The sequence below is a fragment of the Lepus europaeus genome, chromosome 17 (assembly GCF_033115175.1).
Source record: "Lepus europaeus isolate LE1 chromosome 17, mLepTim1.pri, whole genome shotgun sequence".
Lineage (NCBI taxonomy): Eukaryota > Metazoa > Chordata > Mammalia > Lagomorpha > Leporidae > Lepus > Lepus europaeus.
The window spans coordinates 22,335,590-22,352,060 of record NC_084843.1 but is presented as its reverse complement, the minus strand read 5'-3'; the positions used below and the strand labels follow the sequence as shown (position 1 = coordinate 22,352,060).

Here is a 16,471-nt window from a genome sequence, read left to right as displayed (position 1 = left end):
TTCAAAAAATCATATATTGTCATTTTGTACAGTCACCTTATTGTGCAACGGAACACTGGACATTTTTTCCTCCCATCTAGCTATAACTTAGTAGCCATTAATTAACCTTTTGTCATAAATGTATCAATTAATTACATCTTCCCATAAACATTGGGAAGTAGATAGTGGGACAGAGCCTCAAACCAATTAATAAGGATTGTGCTATATTTGAAATCACATACCCTTGTTGTTACTTAAAATAAATTTTGCCCATTGTGTGGATTCCAAGAATACAGAATGTTCTAAAATACAATGAATAATAGAAACCTCAGGTCATACTGTTCACTGAGGAGCTAAGGAAAGCTGCGGGCTTTAAGTCCCCATGGGAAAAACTAAAGCATATTATCATAAAATTATGTAGACAATGGAAGGGACTCCAGGACCTTAAAACTCATATGCAAATCTTAAGGAAATGATTTTCAAACATAAAGGTCCCAGAGAAATTCCTAGGGAATTTGTAAAACATAAAGATTACTGATTCCTGCTCCAGACCCCTTGGGAACAGTACTTTGAGAAATACTGCCCTATGTATCCATAAAAGAGCCCATAGAGCCCAGTTAACAATTAACACCATCATTTCAGGAAAATACAAGTCGGGGCAAGAGGATTTCAGATGATAGATTTCTAAACTGCCTGTAGAACACACCTAAAATAGCCTCCTTCTTAATGATTCTAATCTGGGGTGTGTGGTGGGAGTTGCTGAGCTAACAGGAAGACCTCTGCTTTCATCATGGTCCCCTCCCCCTGCATAAGCCCTGGAGCAGAAGGATTAATGGCCCACGATTTTGTGTCTCAACAGCCCCTGATACTCTGGTTAGGGGAAGATGACTAGAGGCATCAATCCAGTGGCTCAAGGGCACAACATGATTAGCTGGTGTCTGATAACATGATTCTTACTAGTGCTTTCTTAAAAAGTATACAAATTGTCCACACTGCTTCACCAGGGTCATTAGCCAGCAGGGAGAAATCAAACAGCACATCCCACACACCCTCCCAGGATAACAAAATGACATGCACTGTTAACCCCAGTCCCACTGCTCAGGGGCATGGGCAGAGGTTAGGACTTGGTCAAGCTGCATCATGGAGTAGCTTATTTGCAAACAAAGGGTACAAGGCCAGTGACCTGAGAACAGGGGGATGGAAAAGGGAGAGAGTGCTAACATGAATCACTCAGACCAGGAGTTCCCTACCACCTCTCTGCCCTGACCTGTGGGGTTCTCCCCAGAGAAACTCAAAAATAAACCAATACAAAGGGGCAGCGTGATTAGTGGGGAGAGCTTTGGTTCTAGAAAGGGTATAAAGCTCTAATTCCAGCTCTGCCACTCTCTAGCTGAATAACCTTGGGGACATTCTTTAAGCCTTGACTTCCACAGCTTTAAAACGAACCTGGCTTGCAAAGGCGCTGTGGGGTCTGAGTGAAACAATGTGTTGATGCTCCGGAACACGCTTCGGAGGAGGCAGGTTGCTGAACTGGCGGTTATTTCACTGTGATCATTGAGAGGACCGTGACAATCACCATGTCTCACCCCAGTACTCAGCAAACTCCCTTGTGCTTTTGTCTCCCTCCCACCCACCCCACTATACACTGGAAGAAGCAGAGAAAACAACAGCTGGTAACTCGGGTACATCCTCCAGAAAGTCAAAGCCACTGCTGTCAACAGGCACTCCTTCACCTGCTTCAACTGAGACCAACATAAGACAACTAAAGAGGGGAAGAGGTCGGGTGGCTAACCCCCTCTAGCCTGCCATCCCCCTGGGGACCATGAGCCCAGCCATGCTGAAGTCCCTTAGTAGTGGAATGCATACGGTACACAGATTACTGCTGGGACCCTCACGTCCAACATGTCCCATTGTCTTTCTCTAAGGTCATGTTTTAAATGCTTAAATAATATCAAGAGTATGATTTTTCAAGAGGTTACTTGCTCAGAAGTCCAGGACAAATAACATGGAGAGCTGAGCATAGAACTCATGAGCTCCTTTGCCAATATTCACACTTCTTCCTGCGCTGGTGACCCTAAGCACAGGTGCGGAGGCTTCAGACAGACCACCGGGCTGAGATGCACCTGGATTCAAACTCTTGCACTCTAAACAGTGGAGAGCCAAACCAAGAATCAGTTGTACACTGTAATCAAATGTTTCTGGCCTTCTTCCTCCATTCACTTGCCTGGTGAACAGTGGTATTTCAGTTCCCTTCTCTGAGAAATGTAGATGATATTTGTCTTTCCTATCTTAAAGGATAGTGAGGAGAATAAAAGTGAAGTGACGGAAGTAATGTTCCAATTGCCAAAAACGGAAGCACTTTGCAAAGAGAAAAAAGGGCCATAACTGATCTAAAGTGGTATAACAACATTGAGGAGTGCTATAGCAATAGACAGAAGTTCTTTTATACACGTGTAAAATTTCATGTAGGATTTCCTACAGAGCATTCACATCCTTTTCTTTCCTCCCTGATTACATTAGAGAACAGGCTGTGTTTTCTGATTATAAACCTTGCACAATAAGATTCCAGCTTGTTTCTCACCATTCCACCTGGACAAAGGCGGCGCTCCCCAAGAGCAGTCAGGACGCTTCCACGGTGCCCAGGTGCCAAGCACCCCTCACATTCTCTACCACCCACTGCAACCATGGCAGAGATGCTGTCTGGACAGACTGCCCTTCAGGAACTACAGGTGGCTTTTCCACATTTTCTTGCTAGATACACAGGACAGTAATTGAAATATAAACAAAGGACAAAAACTTGTCATATACTTAACATAAACTGGTGAGGTGGCAAATTCATTTATCCTCCAGGCAGCCAGGATAGTAATGTGTCTGATTAAGAACTTACACAGAAGAAAGTCGTTTCATGAAATCTGTGTGTATGGAAAAATGGCAAAGTAAAAATGAAACAGTGATGACTCCAGCTGAGTTTTCATGTGCAAATATGGGCAGTCATGTCTTTCAGTGGCTCTGTAGGTTTTTATTTTCTTCTTGGGCTTGGAATAGCTCCGAACTTACTACAAGATTGATTTGTCAATTTTGACTTAAATTGTATATTTATAACTATCTCTAAGCTTAAAACTTTCAATGTAGTTCTTAATTAAGTTAGGTTACATTTCTGGTTGTAGACAGAAATGTTTACATCTCTTCTTTCAACTTCGACACACAATATCCAGTCAGCTCAGGAAACCCTTGTGCTGATTTGCAACTGCTACACTTTTCTCCATATTTCAAGGTTCAGCTGGAGCACCCACTCTGCAAGAAAGCTGGAAGAGCGACCCAGCTGGAAGCCACCCTCCCTCCTCAGGAAGAGACAGCATGCCATGCCTCAGAGGGCACAGATTTCCTGTTGCTTCTTAGAATTCTTTGGGTACAAGACTGGGCACTGATTGAAGGCAGGGATTATTTCCTTTCATGTTTGTGCACCACTCAGCAAATGCTGGTAAACCAGTGACCGACAAATATTAGGAGCTCAGAATATATTTGTGGAATTAAAAATAAATATGATCATTTCTGTAAGACTTTTAACATATGTTGGCACACAGAAATTACCCCTTACATGTCAGCCATTGTTATTCTCTTAAAGAAATCAGATTATTCTATCTGCTTTTATACCCTAGCCTATGCATTTCTGGAGTTTCTCTTTAAAATCATGTGAACACAGTTCCAAAGACAGCTTTTCATTTGTTCTAGAAAATCCCATATCTAAGATAAATTTACTTCTCAATTTCACATAAAGCATTTACCTTTGGTCCTAAGACAGAAACTTCCTTAAGTTTCATGAAGATGTGATATAATAAATCTAATAAACTATGTTTGGCTGAACACCTGCTCAGATCTCAAATTTCTTGATTTTGCATAAGTAAATATGCATATAAACTATTGGAAAAAGAAGAATCTGTGTGAAATGAAGGTCTTTTCATTGATATGTCAGGTCATTGTTTATATCTGCATACCTAACATTCCCAGGGCACTTTATTGAAATGTAGTAAGATCACAATAACTACAAATTAAACAAAGTGCAATGTTAACATCAACATGTAATAGTTTCCCATTAAGTATCACTGTACAGAGGATGAAATTGAAGCTCACAAACATTCAACATGCCTGACTACCTATTTTGATACACAACTAGAATTTTAACCCAGTAGTCTAAGTTCCTAGTACAGTACTTTATTCATCTAAAAAAGGAAATAATATTAAGCACTTACTACATACAAGTTAACTTGGATACATAATGTCAAACCTTCAAAGGAAGCATGCAAAGGACATACTATCCCCATATTTTAGATGAAGAGCACAAAGCTCAAAGAATTTGTCTTGCTCGAGGCAATGTGCCATTAAATAGGAGTGCTAAGATTCAAACTCAGATTTGTTTGCTTCCAAACCTATTACCTTCCATGGCAAATCACATTAGCATCCATTACCAGGATACTGATCAGGAGAGGAGTAGTATGGGCTTACTAAAGAAAACTAAAATATTTTACTTAAGAAAAAAAAAGATTCAGATTAAAAAAACTGTCAAAGTGCATGGCAAAATTAAGTGTTCATATTCAACCTTTCTATAAGATCAGATTTCCCATTAAGTAAGATTCAAAAAGGAAACCACTGCTGAAGAACACAGCTTCGAAAGCTGAATGATAGCAGGGTGCATCGTGCTCACTGAATCACCAGGTGCAGATCCCATCTCTCACTAAAGATGAAGAGGTGGGTGGAGAACAGAACAACCAAATCACTACCCAAGGTAAAGAGTGCAACGTGACAGGCACATGTTAACATCCTTGTTTTCCTGCAAGGAGATGGAGCTTCCAGCTAAGAGGATACCCTCCTCCACCATCATCAAAAATCAACTCAAGATAGGATTATTTAAGACAGATGCCAAAAGGTCAGAGTTTTTCTGTACTACCTAAAAGTTCATAAGAAAAGCAATTCTGTGGGCTTTGGGAGTAAGATCACTCTGGACACCAGCCCCCACCTTGCCTCTTACCACCTGTATCCACTTGGCAATTCACTGAGCTTTCCAAAGCCTCTGTTATGCCCTGCATGTGATGGCAATAATAATAATACCTATTCATGATATTGTTGTGAAAATTAAGTGAGATGATGAATGTAAGGCATCTACCTAAAAATGTGACCCCTCTCGGGACTCAATTTACTCATTATGGTTGGATGAGACATGTCAAATCCCTGAACAAGGAGAGACAAAGTGATACATGGAAATCAGCCAGACCACCATGCTGATAATAAACAGAGCATTGACGACATCATCATGGCAAAATATAAGTCAAATAAAAGCCTCAGTTAACAAATATTTTAACACGATTGCCAGTGAGAAAGGAGCAAAGAAGTGGATTGAGATGCTCAAATTAACTCCAGCATAAATCTTTTAAAATAGATAAATTAACATTTGCCATCTACTTACTACCTAAGAAGGATTTTATGAGGATTACTGAATGTAGTGCTTTGAAACTGGTTGAAAATAACATATAAACACATATACCATTATGCATATATATGTGTATATATATATATGTATACAGGAAAATATATTTTTTTAACACTCTAAGGATTACTACACAAATTTAGATCAGGGCACAGCAGGCCTGGGATGAGTAGGGTGGGAACAATATGTTCTTGCTTACGACACCAAGCTCATGACAAATGATTCATACCCAGCACCTTTCATGCCAGAAGATCCCCCCCAGGTGTTCCACCAACTCTAGCAACCGTTTCCATCAAGCAAAAAGCCTGCAGTCTAGAGGAATCACATTACACCCACGCATAGGCAAAACAGTCATGTCTTAACACAACTGCACAAGTCCAGCAGCTGAGGGGGCAGAAAAGAGACGGGGCAGAGGTGAGTGAACAGAATCCCGCACCAGTTTGACAGGTGGCCTTTAATTACCATACATTTGCACCTCCAGCGCAGGTGTTATTGTAATCAGAGGCTCTTCTTACCAAAGGATTCTAGCTAAAGCTGAGACAGGTTCAGGTGATAGGCATCGCCTGTGGCCCTGAATGGCGGGAGGGCAGATTTATGGGGAGGACAACTCAATGGGAAAAAACGGGGGTGCCCAATCTTGTCCTCAGGTTTATTTTAGTGAGTTTCTCGCGTAGGAGGACAGTGCAGCGCTCAGAATTCCAAAAAGGTGCAAAGGGCTTTACAGCCACAGTGCCCTCTGATGTGTGTCCGGGCATGTAGTTTTCTATAACTGATCTGACAGTCACCGCCCCCTGCCCTCCCAGGTGAGGAGAGCCAGGCTCAGAGCACAATCAACTTCTCAGGTTTAAAGTAGAAGTAGAATAAGAACTCAGCTCTCTATTCTCCTTTATTTTCCACAGAGTCAAGAAAAAAAGTTTCTGCCTACCTTCCCTTTAAAAAGCATGTTAAATTTTGTCTCTAATGAGTCTGGTCCACATAAGTAGGATGGGCAGGCTTTGTTTAGTGGACTTGAATCAACACTCTTTCTCCACTATCTGTATGCACAGGTTTTTAAAAGGCCCAATTTGGGCTGGGACAGGGTGGTGCTGTTATGGAATGGGAGACTTCTGGAGGTAGAAATCTCACCCCATTAGTTAAGACGCTTTGAATTCTCAAACCTTTAACACTTGCCACTTTATTTCCTGCATTATCTCAGACCTTCCTTGATCTCCTAAGCTGTGACCCTAACAAAGCCTGCTGGACTTAGGAGCACCATTAAATAAGAAAGAGTGAGAAGAGAGAGGGAAAGATGGGCAGTGTTTGGCACCCTTTCCTAAATGGAGAGTAAAATTTGCCAAAGATGTACTCTCCTTTTCTCACTCTTTCCAAGATCTTTCAAAGAGGAACTGAAGTAGAGGTCTAATGGGTGAGTGACATTTTACTGCTTGAATTACATTAAAAGCCAGAAACATTTTGAGCGCAAAGTCTCTTTCTTCTTAGTACAACAAGAGCTAACACACTGATGTGTTTAGAATCTCGTCTTCAGGCCAGCAGCTTTGCGTTCATCACTGAAAGCAGCGTAAAAAGTTGTTCCATCAGTTTAAGAAGACTCAAGTTCAAATCAGAGGATTCATTTCAGTGGTTACGATACTCCACACACCCGTCAGGAATGAGGGCAAGGGTCTCAAGACTTGAATGGAAGGAATTTCAGCTGCAGCTGCTTGACTAAAACACTGCTGAGAACCCTAGGAACCATGGCCTCTGCGTGAAGGCAGGGTGGTAAGCAAAACTGCAGGTACTCACAGCGCTGGCATCAAGACAAAACACTATTTACCATGATTTGCGCTAACACAGGGAATCCATAACAAGTGACTGTTATATTCACATCTTCACAACTGCCATTAAAAAGCTGACAATGAGCACAACTCACTCAAGTGGCACCTCCCTGGGTGGCTAGGTTTCCAGCAAACACATCACACAGGAAAACACTCTGCAGGCTACCAGGCTGCACAGACTGTGCGTACTACACACGCTATACCCTCCATTACCCGACTGGGGCTTCCTCTGGGGTTTGTCATTTCACCAATCTTTGGTTTCTAACGTTCTTCTTGTTAGCTTCGTGGCAGCTGGAGAACTTTCCACACATTTACAGCATCTTCAGCCATGACCAGCAAAACTGCTGCTTTACCACTCCAGCCCACTGAAGTTTGTAGGTTCAGTTTACATGGGAAGAATTCCTTCAGGCTTTTCCCAAAATTCTACAGTCTTCCCTGATACAACCGTGGACCTGTCCCCTGGAATCCCCTTCTGGAACACAGCAACCCCTTCCCTTGGCTTCATCCAGGGGACCTGCTCTTCACTAGAGAGGGCCAGGCAGTGGGGAAACCAAGGAGTCCTCCCCGGGCTCTAGCTGATCTTTCTGAACCTGACCACGACAGGAAGCCACTGCCGGTGCCCAGCCTGGGGAGCCCTGCTCTCAAAGCACACCTGCTAGTGCTGGAGACTTCCAGTCCTGGAACTTGCATCACCACTCTCCCCCCAAAACAGAGCCCACACGAAAGGACACGTTATCTTTCACTGCAGTTCTCCCTTGTGGGGAAGGAGTTAGGGCTCTGCAGAAAAATAAAACACAAATCCTACCTATGTAGGCTTGCTCTGACTTGAGGCAGTCCATAAGTCTGCAAGTACTGGGAAAAGTCACTTGAGGGAATGGCAGCCTACCTGAAAATTTAACCCTTTCCTCTCTGTGTCGGGAGTACTTTTCTTTAACCCCCTCTGTTCACCTGGTCTCCAGTTCCACACCGGAATGCCACCAAAGAAAACACCAAATAGGAATCTGCCTGTTAGTTTGAGGCTTTGGCATTGGCGGAGGATGGGGGAAGGGTGGAGGCTGGTCTCCTGGTAGGTAGCATGAACTCCTGGGGGCAGGCCCTCGGGGCGGGGGGAGGGGGGGTGGTTCTTCGGCTTGCAGCATCCCCCAAGTCCGGAAGCCCCAAATTCCCGTCAGATCCCACAGGCGACCTTGCCCCCTTGCCGTCTTCCACCCGTCCGCCCTCAGCCCCACTGTACTCACGCTGCTGTTGTGGCCAGACCAGTGGACCATGGCTTGGTTGTGTGCGGAGTCGCCTGTCAGCGCGAACGTGGTGCTGGTCAGCCTCAGCTCCTCCATCCGGAAGCGGGTGGCTTTGTCCGGGTCCCGCTCCCGAGTCCCAGGCTCCTGCTGCCCTGCATCCCTCAGCGCTCCCCGGGGGCTCCTGCCGGCGCCCCCTCCGCGTTCCGCCTTCTGCTGATCCTCTCCGCTCCGTCTCCTCCGGCCGGAGCGTGCAGCGACTGCCACCGACGCCCCGGTGCCCCGGGCCCGCTCCAGGGACAGCGCTCGGTCCCCGGGGGCCACGGTAAACAGGGGGCGCGCAGGGAAGGTCAGGGGCGTGGCAGGAGCCCCGCTCGGCGGCCCCCGGTGAGGAAAGCGTCCCAGGGTCGGGGGCCAGCGGCCGGCAGCGCTGGGATGCGGTGGGGGGCAGCAGGAGCCGCCGCCGCAGGCGCCCGGGGCGCAGAGCACCAAGAGCCCCGCGCCGGCGAGGAGCGCGCTCAGCCCGGCTGAGGAGCCGCCGCCGGCGCCAACTTTTCCCATCGCGGGAGCGGAGAGGAGCGGAAAGAGGGTCCCAGACCGGAGGCAGCGGCGCGGGGCTCTTCTCCGCAGGCGGCGGTGGCGGGGGGCGGCGGCTGGCGCTCAGGATCCCAACTCCATCCAAGTTGGGCCGCGGCGGGGCGGGCGGAGGCGGCGCCGGGCAGGTGGCAGCCGCTCGCCGGGGCTGGGTTTGTGCCGAGCGCGGGTTCGGACGGAGCGAGCCGCCGCCACGCGGGGGTGGAGCCGAACTGAAGTCACAGGCGGAGCGGGCGCTGGCGCGCGGGCGGGAGGGCGGGCGCTGCCGGGGCTCGGGGAGCCGCGTCCCGCCGCCGAGCTGCGCTGCGCACCGGGCCGCCGGGACTGGCTGCGCCGCCGCCGCCGCCGCCGACCCTCCCCTCGGCTCGCGGGCGCTGCAGTCGCGGAGCTCCGCGCCGCCGCCCGCGCCGCGCCCCCGCGGGGCCCCGGGAGGAGCCCGCGCACGCTCCCCGTGGGGGCGGCCGCCCTGGGGCTCGCGGAGCTGCCGCTGCGTGGGGGCTGTTCCAGTCCTGCTTTTTCTTTTTCTTTTTTTTCTGTCAGTCTCTGCTGCTGTTTCCGTCTTCCACTCTCTTTCTGGGGCGGGGTGGGGGGCTTCCGTCCTGGCCCCCCTCTTCTCCTCGGTGAGTTGGCGTCGTGACCTTACTCCGAGCAAAGCCTGTGTCTCAGGAGGGGAGAGATCCGGAAGGCAGCGGCAGAGTGATGCAATTAAAGGCGCGTGTGTGTGTGTGTGTGTGTGTGGTAGTTTGGGACTTTGCTCATCAATTCTCACACTTGGCTGTCTTTCCTGACCTCCTCAAGCGCTCGCTGTCTTTGAACCCAATCTTCCTGGACGCAATTATATCTGAGGGAACACTTTTCCCAAAACTAAGATTCCACCAAGTGGTGTGTAGGCGGATTTATATATCTTGGCTGCCTTAAGAGACTGCAAACTCATTGAGGACAAGAAGTGCGATGTGAGCAACTGGGAAGAAGTGACCCGTTTATTTTGTTTCCCGTTTTATCCTTAGCGTTTGGCACAGGACCCCGAAGGGTGGGAGAGCTGGCAGTCATTAATTCTATAAATATTTATTACAGGTCTGTGAGGCACATCTACATCAGATAAATGCAGGAAAAGAGGCACGATGCTATATTTATCTTGTATCATCTGAGGTCTAGCCCAGTGCTACTAACACATGCCTTTAAATCCCTGACAGCCAGTCAGTGCTGCCTGCTCTGCCACTGGCTTGCTGGGAGACCTCAGACAAGTCACTCTCAGCTCCTATGCTTTAAAATTAAGTGGTTCCATTGGATGACCTTTAAAATCCCATCCACTCCTAAAACTAAATAAGTGTGTGTTACAGTATCTGCCCAGCCCAGTTCCCTTGCTGCTGTTCAAAAGTTCAGATGAGGATTTATAGTAGGTGAATGTGCTTTGAAAATTACAAAGACTCTCAAAACTCAAGCCCTTTCCAAATAGATATTTTGCTCTTAAGAGTTGAGCATAGTCTTAATATTAGTAAATAATATGCTCTTAAGCACATCGTTATTATGGAACTATTTAATAAATGCTTACTGATTGAATAAATGAAGGATGTAACAAAAACACACTTATTTCAGTTTATAATTACATTTTTGGCTCATTTTCACAATTAGAATGGTAACCTCACTGGAAAAATCTGAATTGTGTGTTTGGGCTGAGACCAACTTGAAAGTAATAAAGACTGACAATTACTCTTCAATTAATGAAAATTTCTGATGCTGTCCAAGAGAAATTTCCATTATATCAGTCCAGAGAGGTGTTTGGAAAAGATTCGCCTAAATTATTATTCTTATAGAACCAATGCAAGGGAATTCCAAATGCAAGAAGGGCAAGCTTGTCAGCCATTAAACTTGAATGGCTAAAAGGACAAAGAGCGTCCTGTTTGTCATTAAAAGACACAGAGGGAGTGTTCTCCCAAAAGCACCTTCACTACACACGCCTGCATCATCCTGACGCTGAGCACTGGCTGCAGGGTTTAGCTTCTGGATGCGGAAAAGAGCCAGCGGTCCTCCCTCCTCCCAGATTCCAACTTCTCTTTGTCAAAGCCCAGCGCAGTCCTTTTCCTTTGCTCAGAAAGGGTTTTAGAGCTTTGCAGGATCATTTGCTTAATGACTTCTTTCTATGCCCTGCTAACCTCCTTTCCAGTCTGGATAAGTGTGTGGGAATTCCTCCAAGAAAGGAAAACCAGATTAAAGAATCAGAACCCAAATAAAGTCCCATCCAGCTAGAAGACTGAAGACAGCAAAATGGAAAAGAAGAACTTAGTGGAGGGAAGTTTTCTGGCATTAGTCATTGTTTCAAAATGAATCTCTTCCTGAAGAAAATTGGTATAACTAGGGCTGAGTTTTTCTTCCCGTACTGTGCAATTTTCTCCTCTTTCCAAACACTTGTTAGAATGATGTCTTTAAAGTGAAAGCATTTGCAGTCCATTTCCTGGGAGTCCATAGAGGTCAAAAAATATTTTAAGAATTTGATTATTCATTTGAGAAAACAGTTACACAAATATCAATTAAATTGGCTCCAGATATTATATATATATATATCTTATACATTTTCTCTATATATATGTATATGCATGAATAAGAAATTTATAGACACATATATACACAAAATGTAAATATATATATATATAACTACTCTGATTCCCAAAGACTTTTGTCAACTGCAAAATGGGAAAGTAACAGTTGTTCCCCAAATTGTTACTCTTTTCCAGAAGACTATAAGAATGAGCTAGTCATAGGGAAAAGTCTGTTGCTAGGTATTTTTAATCCATCAATTCACTAAGCCACCCAATAGGTTTTATTATATATATATATACACACACACACACATTAAGAGTGGTCACTTATTAGGAAAACAATACTGAAGTTCAGTTGGGAACATAGATCCATAAAAGTTTTTTTTCATTGCACATATGAAAAATATGCTACAGCTTAGTCTAAATTAGCATCATTCCTCACCTGGAGGAGCACAACAGACTCTCTACTGCTCTTCCTACTCCACAATTGTTGTGTTCCTCCATTACTCACTAACAGTCATCTCCAAAGTGGGAAACAAGCACCCGAACATCAGCACTAAATGGATCCATTTCTTGTACAACAAGAAAATAATAGAACTTGATGATATTTTAATGTTAATTAAAAATAAAATTTAGCTGTGCTCATATTTAATTACTCATTAACATAAAGCATGTAATTTTGAATATAATACCTGTGTGCATGTATATATAGAAATAAATTAAATATGAGTATTTCAGTAATCAAAGAGATTTGGCCACATTTCCCAACAAAGCAACAAAAGTAATTTTTAAAAAGGGTAAGAGATAGAATTTCTTGTCACTGATTAATAGCATGTACCAATTCACCACTGCAAACAGAATCGTTTCCAACCACCCCACATTGCCTATCAGGTACTTTTCCCCAATCACATTTGGGCCAGGCTCTCTCCTCTCGCCCATATGCCAGGCCATTCTGGGCTGTAGCTTCCTCTGCTGTGTGGAGTATTTGCCTCACTCAGGACCTTCACTTGTGCTGCTCCATCTGCCCAGAATGCCCATCACCACTCCCACTTCACATGGTTGATTCTTTTCTCTTGAGACTTTGATTTAAAGTATAGTTATCGTTGGAAAGACTTTCCCTGATCACCTGCCTAAAGAAGAAATTCCTCTCTTATTTCTTCTTAGTATAAATTATTACCTCTTATTTTATTTGAATCTGTTGTTTGTCAGTAACTTCTCCCCCAAAATTTCATGTGACTAAGGACCATATATTGTTTATTAATATCTGCTCTATGCCCATTGTCTTCCTCAGTGCCTGGTTCATTAAGTGTTTGATAAATAATGACTAGCTGGACAAATGGCTCCTGTGTAGCAAGCCAAGCTGTATTACTTCCAGTCACCGACACTAGAAACTATGCTGAAAATGCTAAACATACTAGCTCATGCATTTTCTTCTTGTTTTTTAATAAGTTTGTTTCAGTTAAATTTCCCCTAGCTTACAGAAGATGTTACTACCCAGTGTCACAGAACAATTTAGTGCAAGGAATAAGCTTACTACAAAGATAGCCTAAGTCCTAATATATTCTTGATTTATGCAATACTCTCCCTCCTCCAAGTTGTACTGGTAAAAGATAATATTTATTGATGATTTACTATATGCCAGGCACTCTAATTAGCACCTTGAATTGCTTTTAGTAATGTCCAGCAAGTAATTTTAAAAACAAGGGGAAAAGTTTGTTTAGGTTAAGAGGAAATATTGATTCTCCACTTCCATTTTCTTTTATTTGGTATGTGCATGGGGAGTAATGTTCAAGAGAGTGGTGTATATACTACTCACATACTCACATACTGCAGGAGCTACAGGTTAACCGTCACACTGGATTCCCCTTTTTTCCCCTCTCTCCGTGTCTGACAGATACCTTGGCTTCAGCTTGCACTTAATCACATTATATGCCTCATCATTAGAACAATGTCTTTTAATAGCTCTCAAAATACTTGGCTCCCCTTGGATACCATTGAGACAAGGTGTCTTGCATTTCAGATCAATTCCATGAAGAACCACAGAAAGAATCATATGCAGCCTATTCTCATTGTATGCCAAAGGGAAGATGGGGTTTTAAAAATTGCTTTTAAAATACTGTCAGGTATCAACAAATAGTGGCCTACGTTTGAATCCAGAAATTGTATCTCTTCTCATACACCCTTACTAAGGTGGCTTTATCAGTAGGACTTAAACTCTTTTATCTGTATAAGCAGGATCAAGATTACCTAACTCATTGAGATGTTAGGAAAGTTAACTTTGTGTACCTCCTGGTGGAGATAACAATGCTGCCTCTTTTATATATGTAACTTTCTCATCAGACCTCTAAACAGTTTTTGTTTTGTTTTTTTTTTTCACCTAGTTTAATAAATCTTGCAGCAGCTCCAAAAGATAGGTAGGGGGCAGTTTTTGTCTGCATCTTACAGAATAAAAAGACATTTATCCAAGGTCATAGAGTTAGAATCAAGACTTAGAACCGAATTTTCTTTTCCTCCCCCCACAACTATTTAGTTCTATTCTGTCTTCAATTTGTATACACATGAATTATAAATCCACATTATTTTGGTTTAGCTATTATGCATTGCTTACACAATCATTTCAGGTTTCACAGGATGATTTGTATAATTAAATAGCAAAAGAAAGCATGGAATAATATCACTGTCATTGTGTTAACTCATATGCATATATATTTTTTCATTTACATATTCTTACTTAATGTGAAAGAGATAAAGTATGCACTATGACTAAGTAATTTTATTTAGAGATGATATTATTAGACTTTTAAAAATATACCTTTACCAAAAACTCTTAGAATGCATTAGCAAAACTTCATTATAGTTTTAAAATGATCTCAAAACTATAAAAAGTAACTTATATGATGTCTCTCTCTTACTCTTCTACTCCTCTCTCCTACTCTCTCTCCCTCTCCCTCTCCTGTCCTCCCCTAGACTGTCACTACAACATCAAAAGAATTTGATGTAGTAAACCACAAAACCAATTTTATAGCACTTCTTCTAGTTTAACTTCTCTGAAAATACAAATAGGAAAACATAGACCCGGGTATCTAAAGTTGGGGATACATTTTGCTTTTACTGCTTTGGGAATACAGATAGGAGAAGAGGAGGAAAGAAAGCTTCAATATCACAAGGAGGCTTTATTTATGTTTGTTTCTTTTACAAGGAAGTGGTCCAAAGATGAATGAGATTAGTACTGAATCCAAATTCAGTAGACCCGCAGGGCATGCAGTGTAAGCAGAATGCAGTGCCAATGACCAACATGATACTGGGGACTTCTCACTCAGCGTATGAGCATATCAGCTGTGTCACCAGCAGAGGTGATCTAATACACCCCATCTAAGCAAGCAGTTGTTCTTTTTTAAGCTGGTACTGCATGCCTGTTATCCATACACCAGATTTCTGTAGAGGTCTGAGGTCAATTCCATTTCTGCATCTACTTGTCCAACTCCCTGAAAACATGTCTTGGTCCTGTCATATACTTGGCTTACACAAAATACTTTAATGTCCTCAAGATCTGCTGATCATGGATTTAAACTTGAGTCGCTGTCCTTCTGGTGCCCACCAGCCCTCTTTCTATGTAGAATAATTCTCATTCGCTGCCTGCCATGGCCAATGCCATTACTAAATACAGTCATGGTACAAGTATTATTGAAAGTTTGGAATTTACGCATACTTTTTTTTAAATTTATTTATTTATTTATTTATTTGACAGGTAGATTTACAGAGAGTGAGAGAGACAGAAAGAAAGGTCTTCCTTCCATTGGTTTACTCCCTAAATGGCCACAATGGCTGGAGCTGCGCCAATATGAAGCCAGGAGCCAGGTGCTTCTTCCTTGTCTTCCATGCGGTTGCAGGGACCAAGCACTTGGGCCATCTTCTACAGCTATCCCAGGACACAACCAGAGCTGAACTGATCCGAAACCAGGAGCCAGGAGCTTCTTCTGGGTCTCTCATGCAGGTGCAGGGGCCCAAGCACCTGGGCCATCCTCCACTACCCTCCTGGGCCACAGCAGAGAGCTGGATAGGAAGAGGAGCAGCTGGGACTAGAACTGGTGCCCATATGGGATGCCAGCGCTGCAGGCAGAGCTGCGCTGATCTGAAGCCAGGAGCCAGGTGCTTCTTCCTTGTCTTCCATGCAGTTGCAGGGGACCAAGCACTTGGGCCATCTTCTACAGCTATCCCAGGACATAGCAGAGAGCTGGACTGGTAGAGGAGCTAGACTGGTAGGGACTAGAATTGGCCCAAATGGGATGCCGGTGCCACAGGCAGAAGATTAACATAGTGCGCCACTGTGCCAGCCCAGTAAATGTTTAAGCATTCCCATTATAGAGGTCATCTTGAATTTGTGTGTGTGTGTGTATCATGTTCTAGTTCTAAGTACATAAACATTATCTCTTTTGTGTATTTTCTTGGCATTCTGCCTATTCTAATTTTGTACTTTTATTTTTATTTGTTTTTAAAGATGTATTTATTTACTTGAAAGGCAGAGTTAAAGAGAGAAAGAAGGAGAGACACAGAGAGAGACACATTGATCTTCCATCCACTGGCTCACTCCCCAAATGTCCACAATGACCATGGCTGGGCCAGGCCAAAGCATGTAGCCAGGAGCTTCTTTTCGGTCTCCCACATGGGTGCAGAGGCCCAAGGACTTGGGGCATCCTCAACTCCTTTTCCAGGTGCATTAGTAGGGTGCTGGATGGGAAGTGGAGCAGCCTGGATTCAAACAATTGACCATATGGGATGCCAGCACGGCATCCTATCTTTAACCCACTCACCATATCATGGCCCCTGCAC

The 16,471-nt window shown here is 44.0% G+C and overlaps 1 protein-coding gene across 4 annotated transcripts in view; it reads right to left on the bottom strand.

The window, feature by feature from the left end:
- Positions 1-9,086, bottom strand: part of SORCS1 (sortilin related VPS10 domain containing receptor 1) — a 572,961-nt gene extending 563,875 nt beyond the window's left edge. For 3 of the 4 annotated variants that reach the window (XM_062214026.1, XM_062214027.1, XM_062214028.1), the window contains exon 1: positions 8,514-9,071. In XM_062214026.1, coding sequence (XP_062070010.1) covers positions 8,514-9,071 — 558 coding nt within the window. Of the gene's footprint in view, positions 1-8,513 lie in introns of all 4 variants that reach the window. The other variant, XM_062214029.1, reaches the window with a different exon arrangement.
- Between the last annotated feature and the right edge of the window lie 7,385 nt (positions 9,087-16,471).